General features: G+C 33.1%; 1 protein-coding gene across 1 annotated transcript; it reads right to left on the bottom strand.

Moving 5' to 3' along the window:
- Positions 1-263: 263 nt before the first annotated feature.
- LOC131049868 (uncharacterized) lies at positions 264-983 on the bottom strand. The gene has a single exon (XM_057983950.2). It carries the CDS (start codon positions 981-983, stop codon positions 264-266), a length of 720 nt encoding a protein of 239 aa, XP_057839933.2.
- Between the last annotated feature and the right edge of the window lie 7,836 nt (positions 984-8,819).

Raw genomic sequence — 8,819 nt, 5'->3', positions numbered from 1 at the left:
ATGGTTTTGCATAAATGTTTAAGGGATCCGAGACAACCCAAGAAAATACAAAGTAAAGCCACGATGTGTGGAACAACTGAAGGGAAAGAAACAATAAAAGTAAAAATGGGATAGAGGGACGCTTACAGTTAATACAAATTTGCAAAGGAGGCCTAGCCTCCCCCACTTGTAGCTTTGGGATCCGCCCTTTGGGATGCACGCCAAACCCTAGTTGCAACATAAGGTTCTATTCCTCGAACTATGCTCACTCATTTGAATAAAATTTAACATGAAACCTCAATTTCTTCTCTTTCACTTTCCAAAAAGCTTTCATCACTTTTAGATGAGCTATTTCTTTGTCGAGTATATAGGCTCTTCTCGTGTATTAAAAAATTCTTCTTCTTGGATTTTTCTTTAGTGTACTTTTCTTTGTCGTTTCTCTTGTCATAATATACTTCTTCCTTTTCATTGCTTTCACTTCCAACAAAATGACTTATATTACCACAATTAAAACATTGAAGAGTATACTTACTTTTGTTCTTGATCGATCCTTTATTAAATTTCTTCATAAAGTTAGCTTTTTCCTCGTCACTTGAACCTTTATTTGATATTAGACCTTTGTTCTTCATCCTTCTTGAATCTTTGAAGGCAGCTTCTAATTTTGATGTTCTTCCATTCTCGGTCCTCATTTCGTACACTGGCAGAATGCCATGCAACTCATCCGTCATCAAGGTGTCTAAATCTTTCATTTCTTCAATGGCGGAAACTTTCACATCGACTCTAATGGGAAGATATCTTAATACTTTTTGCACAATAACATCATCCTCAATTTTTTCTCCAAGATCACGAAAAGTGTTTATGATTTCATCCACACAGAGAAAATAGGCAGCAACGTTTTCTTCATCCTTCATCTTCAAGCTTTCGAATTGTCTCTTGTGGGTTTGGAGCGTAGCCTTCTTTATTTTGTCATCTTCTTCATAAGTCTTTCGAAGCTTTTCTTGCATATCCTTTGTCGATGTGCAATGCAATTACTTCGACAAATTCGGATTCGGCTAGATCACTTAGAATTTCTTTCATAGCCTTTAATTGTTCTCGCTTGCCTTTTTTTCAGCTTGATTTGTAGGTGGAGTAGATGGTGCTACATAGCTGTCTACAACTTATTACCATATATCAAATCCTTGAGCCATTAAATAAGTGCGCTTACTTATTGTTGATGTTTTATAGCTTCGGTTGGAGAAGTCTCATATGTATAAGTAATGCATATTATCGTTGATATATATATATATATATATATATATATTAATATATGTAATAATAATAAGTGTCATTATTATTATATATACGAATATCTATATATATACATAATGAATATTTATTACTGTCTATACAAATCAGAATATGAGCATTGTATCCATAAGTATCGATTATATTGATCATTTCATTTGATCAATATGAATCGACTTTTCTCATAAAGAAATCCGATATATATTTATCGTTGTGCATATCGACTTAAGTCAATCTCTTTCAAGACGATTATGGAAATCGTTATTGCACGTAACAATAATGATTAACGATTTGAAGAACCGTTAAATACTAAATGGTAAGAGAAATCATGTTTGAATATTAACCGAATAAATAACGATTAAGATATCGTTGTCTTGCACAAACCTTAGGTGTAGAGACATCGCAATGAAGAGGCATGTCTCCACGTATGTGGAGGCATGTCTATTCATCGACATGTCTCCACGTACGTAGAGGCATGTCTGTCCATTGACATGCCTATACCGTAAGGTATATAATATGGTGCAGTTCGAGTTTAATAAAGTAAGTACAGTAATTATAAGTGCAAGCCTTTTAGTTATCGATCTGCCTCATACAGCAGACTCTCATATAAATTATGCATTAAGCTGTGTTCCCTTCATATGTGCAGCAACCTGCATTCAAGAGTTTATTGACATATAATTTAGTAAGAACTAAGTTAAAAAAAAAAACTGTTTACATATCTAATCTGATCCAAACTTTAACATTGGTATTGATCTAGTTTGAAGAAATGATCCGATTAGATTTATTAAAGGGAAACAACCAAACTTCATTAAAATCTCTAGATTTCTATATTCGTCAAAATGGTGAGTGGAGTTAGGCTAGAGGACCGACTTGAAGGAGCTGCAAATTTTGTATCTTGGAAGTTTAGAATGATGCTCACATTAGAGGAACATGAATTAAACACTCTTGTGGAAAAGGCCTTACCCATGCTCGATGAAGAAGACGAAAAACTCCTATGGACAAGAAATAATAATAAAGCTATGAAACTATTGGTGGATGGAGTAAAAGATCACATTGTTCCAATTATCTCAAAATTAGATATTGCTTATCTAATGTTTTCAACACTAGAGAACATGTTTGGGATAAATAATACTAGCAGGGTTCTTGCTCTAAAACAGCAACTACACCACATCAAAATGAACCAAAGTGAAACTATCACTTCATATTTCATGAGGATAACGGAACTAAGAAACCAATTATCTACTATTGGTCACACATTCGATAGCAAGGAGTTGACTATGCTAGCACTCAACGGACTTCCTACTTCTTGGGAATCTTTTATTCAAGGAATTAGATGATTACTCTAGTAAGACATGGATATATTTTCTAAAGTGTAAAGAGTTTGATGAAGTCCTTAAAAGGTTTAAGGAATTCAAAGCTTTAGTAGAAAACACCTCAAGTAGAAGTATAAAAACTCTTCGATCAGATAATGGGGGGTAATACATCTTTGAAAACTTTAAATTTTTTTGGAATAATGTTGGGATTAAGAGGGAGTTCACTGTTCCTTACAACCCTCAACAAAATGGGGTTGCAGAAAGGAAAAAAGCAACTATAGTAGAAGTAGCCAAAGCCATGATGCATGACCAAAACCTTCACACCTCTTTTTGGGCTGAAGCCTCTATTGTTGCTGTATATATCCAAAATAGATGTTCACATTCCTTTCTTGATAACAAAACTCCTGAAGAAGCATTCACAGGAATAAAACCTGACATAGGTCACTTAAGAATTTTTGGCTATCCTGTTTACATTCACATCCCTAAAGAGAAAAGATCTAAATTAGAACCCTCTGGGAGAAAGGGAATCTTTGTTGGGTATAGTGAAACTTCTAAAGCATATAGGGTCTATATTCCAGGTCAAAAACAAATTGAACTAAGCAGGGATGTAATATTTGAAGAAGATGTTGCATTCAAAAGATCTAAGGATGTTAATGAAACAGAAGATGAATCCCCTCAATACAGTGAAAAGGATCACTCCTCTGAGATTCAGAATGAGGCTCACGAACCAATTGAAGGCGACACTCACATTGAACCTATGGACTATATGGTTGAACCTAGGGACACTAATGTGACAAAGAAAAGACCAGTATGGGCCAAGAAGATGATTGAGGAGGCTGAAAATTATGCAGCTCCAAAAGGAACTTTCAGGGAAAGTAAAAGACCTAATAGATTCTCTAGCTACATTGCTTTAATGAGTGAAATCATTAATTCAGAACCTTCTACCGTTGAGGAAGCCTTCCAACATCAAGCCTGGAAAGAAGCCATGACAGAAGATATAATGTCCCCTATTAGGTCTAGCCTTATTTTCCCCATAATTTAATCCATCTCAACATACTTATGACTTAAACTAAATAGATTAGGAGACGAACTATCTTAAATATCGCATTTTACAACTTCTTCGATACCGACAGTCATAACATTGAAACATAATCTTCTTTCTAATATTGAATTAATAATTCAATTTGGTTTATAATCTTATATTCACTTGTTCATTCAAATTACTATTTGTATTTATTTTCAGATAATATTATAATATACATTTGACTACAAAGCAGTTCTTATAAAGTATTATAATAATTATAATAATTATATTATATTATTTTCTATTATTGTATTATTATTAAGTTTTTTCTGATTATACCATATCGTTATTGGGCTGATCAACCCCCTCCCCCCTCCCTCCCCCACACATATATATATATATAATCAAATTATACTCTCTACAATATAAATTATTAGCATTGCCAATTGCTAAATCTCTAATTATTAGTTATCTAGTAGCTGCAACAACAGAGATCTGGCATGCATCAGATCTGGTGTGCCATTGTGAATGTGATCAAGTATGACTGCCTTATGTATTATAGTGTATAACTTTACTGTTAATTAATATTGAACATTTCCAATGGTTTAATTCAGATTTTATATTCAATGCTTTAGTAATTAACCAGTTTATACCTTACGTCTTACTTGTGGATTATTTGTTATTATTATAGCAATGTCATAATATTGCTCTAATATGACACTGTCGGTTTTGGATTGTGGTTCATATCACAGTTAATTTACATATGTGCTGATGTATTGAAGTAATGCTGAATATTATAATGCATATTATTCACTGACACAGTAACAAAAAAATAATATGTAATTTGTGATGAGGTTGTAGTATTGTTAATACCAATTTATACAATAATTATCATGAACCTTCTGAGGCATTAGGCACTTACCTGGAGCAAATTCCTTCTTTTTAATTACCATCCAATGCCACTGCAGACGATGCCCCTGTAATATCATATTTGAAGAATAGACGGATGACAACTCTTCATTGCATCCGGAATATAAAACTCTTCACCGCATCTCCTTGGATAACTAATCGATGATTAGTTAGCAGCCTATTATACTGTCCTTTTGGCGGCGATAATGGTATTTGCTGGGTTAGTTTGATACAATGATGAATGGTAGTTTAGTTGTTTGCTGAGTCCCCCATTACTTAGTCACCATGATAGCCAATAATCACTATATATTGGTGCACCTTAGAATCCCCACACCAAAATTGTCATACAAACTATATCGTCGATACCCTTCAATGTTTTATTTGCTATTAACAATACTCATTAGGCGTATTTGCCAATGATAATCATATGACTTGTAATTGGTCTGAGAATATCGACGTCCCATGTTAATTCTTTTTTAGAGTCTTCCAAATAAATATTTTTATGTAGCCAAAGACTATCTAGTTCAATATACTTCTCTCACGATAGTTCCCATAACAAACATTATAATTCTCTATATGAATAAGACGTTTTCCTCTATGAGGTCTTCGTCCTTTAGTCTTATTGATATAATATGTAAATTATGTTTATAGTTTATAATATAGAATTATATTTATAATATAATATTTAATTATTTTGATTTGAATATTTCAAGAATATTATTAGTAATAAATATTAATTAAATATTAATATTTAATGAGTAAATAAATTTGAAATAGTTGCTGGGTGATAATTATTTTATTAATTAATAATAATAATTGATATATATAAGGATCAAGGAGGAGACATGACAGTCCGCCCTTCCCAAAATTGCTTGTCCTCAAGCAATTGACAATTTTCTCAAACTGAGTCATCTCCTAAAACACAAGGTATACATATATATATTGACACGAAGCACACATGAAGTATACACACAATACATGTGAGGTCATGAGGTATGAAACCTCGTATACATGTAATACACATGAATATATAAGACATGAGTCACACATAGAAATACACATAAGGTGTAAATCCAAAGCCTATAAGGCAAGATAGCATCTACACAAAACATGGAGAATACACATGAATATACATCAGGTGCGAAACAGAGTGAATACAATTAAGGCATGCAACATATGCATGAATCATGTAGTGCATAAGCAGGAGTTCACATAAGTTATGAAGCACATAAAGTATGAAGCACACACATAAATTCTCTCAAGTCACAAAATATATATGTGAGTGTATGTGGTTATGAGAAAGACATTTATGTAGAACAAGCATATGCTAGTTAGGAAGCAATGGTGTATAAAGCATACATGATATCTATACTTAGAGAATGCACATGAGGTCAGCATTCTGAAAACACATCAGTGAGAAAGGCATATAAAATGCACATGGAATAACACATTGAAAACATATCAATCATGATACGAAGCATATTCGAGACATAAAGCATACGTTAGGGAGGTGTGTGACACGGTCATGCTGAAAATGTGACAAACATGGAACAATCCCATAATTATACATACAATACAAGTATACATGTACATGTACATACAATGGAACAAACATATTGAAGACACATAAATATCCACAAATTATTAAGTGTATATATACATTAAGAGAAACATACATAAGGCACGTGAATACACTTAAGGCATGAAACAATTCACTTAAATACACATCAGACATATAGCACAAATCCATAAGTATATACACGAAGTATGAAATAGCACACATGTAAACATGAAGTAATTTAAATAAGGCATGGAGCATAGATGCAGCACTCATGTAATACAAAGTAATATACCAATATACTGAGGCACAAGCATGCACAGAAGACAAATAAGACTTGAAGCAATGCACACAAGTACCAAGTATGTATAAGAAAGGCACTCATGGAACACTCTAAAGAAACATCAGTCATAAGGCATACATAAAGATGCAAGGCATACATGCTGAAAGTGTATCAGACATGAAGCAAACACACAATATGCATAGTATATAAACAAAGAGTACTTGAAGCATACATGCTGAAAACATATCAGTCATGAAGCAACACATAAAGACACAAGGTATACATGTTGAAAAACACAATAGACATGAAGCAATCTATGAACACACGTAATATATATATATATACCAAGAATACGAGGAACACACATTAGAAAGTTGCATCATGTAATCATGCTGAAAAACATGACAGCATTTAACAATCTCATAAACATTCATACAAAACATACATATGAAATGTTAAAATATTGTCAAATACGGTGAATAGTTGTTAATCTGATGTTTTCTTAGCTCTCATAGATTGCATGAGTTTCCTCTTCCTCATTCTCCTCTACCTTACAAGATGGTAGATTTATTGTGCCAAAGGCACATGACACAGTCTACATGTGGCTCCCGCAAGGTTTTCTACCCATTTGGGACATTATCGTCATGTGACCGATTTACTCTGCCTCTCCCCTCCACACACTCCCTATCTCTGTAAGTATTAGAGAAAGAAGAAGAATTGAATCCCTACAATCTATGGAATAATGATTAATAATCTAGAAAACACATAATCATCCACAAATATACACGAAACATATACATAATGTACATGAATATACTTAAAGCATGAAGTATACACTTAAGGCAATAAGTACACACATAAAATATAAAGTGGCATTCACATGAAACACATGAAGTATAAATTATATATGTGCATAGATATGAGAAAGACATTAGGCATATACGTAGGCATTCATACACATGGTAGAACATGAAACATATGCATTGCAAGGCATGAATATACACATGATCTGAGTCATACACATAAAAACACTTAAATTATAATCATACTTATGAATACACATAAGGTATGCAACACCCATATGAATACGCATAAAGCATATAGGATATGAAGCATACATACAAATATATGAGCTTTCATTCAAGTCATACACATATTTTTAAAGAATATGAAACAAATGCTCATTGAACAGTTGCAAGTCATGAATCATAAATGCATGTAAGGCATGAAGTACATATGTCAAGCATAAGGAAATTAACGCACATCAAGCATGCAAAGCCTAAAATAGTACACTCTAATATAGATCATCAAGCATTAAGCATACATGAGAAGTTTCCTCATGGAGCAAACAAGTGTGAGGCAAACACAAGTACACATATGAGGAGTACACTTAGAGTAAGCATGTAGTTTAAAGCACATTGGATTGAGCCATGTTTGCCAATCAATTCATATCTTTGGGACTATTCTAAGTCAACCAAAAGTAGAACCACAATGAATAGATTGCTAATTTGTTGTGTGATTTACTTCCCATAGATACATGAGACACCTCTTCCCTATTCTGCTAAACCTTACAAGATGGAAGATTTACTGTGCCAAGGGTGCATGACACAGTCTACATGTGGCTCCCTCAAGGTTTTCTACCCGTCTTGGGACATTTTTGCCATGTGTCCGATTTACTTTGCCTTTCCCCTTCACACATTCCCTATCTTTGCTAGCATTAGAGAAAGGCGAAGAATCAGATCACTGCAAACTATAGGTTAAGAATTCAATTTAATGTCGCACTATTTGAATTACATTGTCAATTATTTACTTAGGACAAGAAGCTTTCAAATGAATACATGTAGCGTGAAGTATACATGTAAGCACATGAATACGAGTAGGGCACTAAGCACATACATAAGCATTCATGCCAATATGCTTTAAAGAAGGAAGCGTGTACATAGGTACATAGAACTTGAAGCATATGAAACCTGTATTAATATATGTATGACATGAGTTGTACACCTGTGAATACCCACTAGGTAAGGAACATTATAAATTTAGCAATCACAAATATTCACAAGGTAGGAAGCATACATTGTAAGGAATGAAATATTCATTTGAAAAGTACACACATATCAAGAGTAATGTTGTAGTTTTGTCCCACAGGATGGCAAGATTATGCTCTGATACCACTTGTAATGTCCCCTACTAGGTCTAGCCTTATTTTCCCCATAATTTAATCCATCTCAACATACTTATGACTTAAACTAAATAGATTAGGAGACAAACTATCTTAAACATTGCATTTTACAACTTCTTAGATACCGACAGTCATAACATTGAAACATAATCTTCTTTTTAATATTGAATTAATAATTCAATTTGGCTTATAATCTTATATTTACTTGTTCATTCAAATTACTATTTGTATTTATTTTCACATAATATTATAATATACATTTGACTACAAAGCAGTTCTTATAAAGT

The sequence above is a fragment of the Cryptomeria japonica genome, chromosome 2, assembly GCF_030272615.1.
Source record: "Cryptomeria japonica chromosome 2, Sugi_1.0, whole genome shotgun sequence".
Lineage (NCBI taxonomy): Eukaryota > Viridiplantae > Streptophyta > Pinopsida > Cupressales > Cupressaceae > Cryptomeria > Cryptomeria japonica.
Note: the sequence above shows the minus strand (reverse complement) of the source record. Positions and strands in the feature narration are given on the sequence as shown.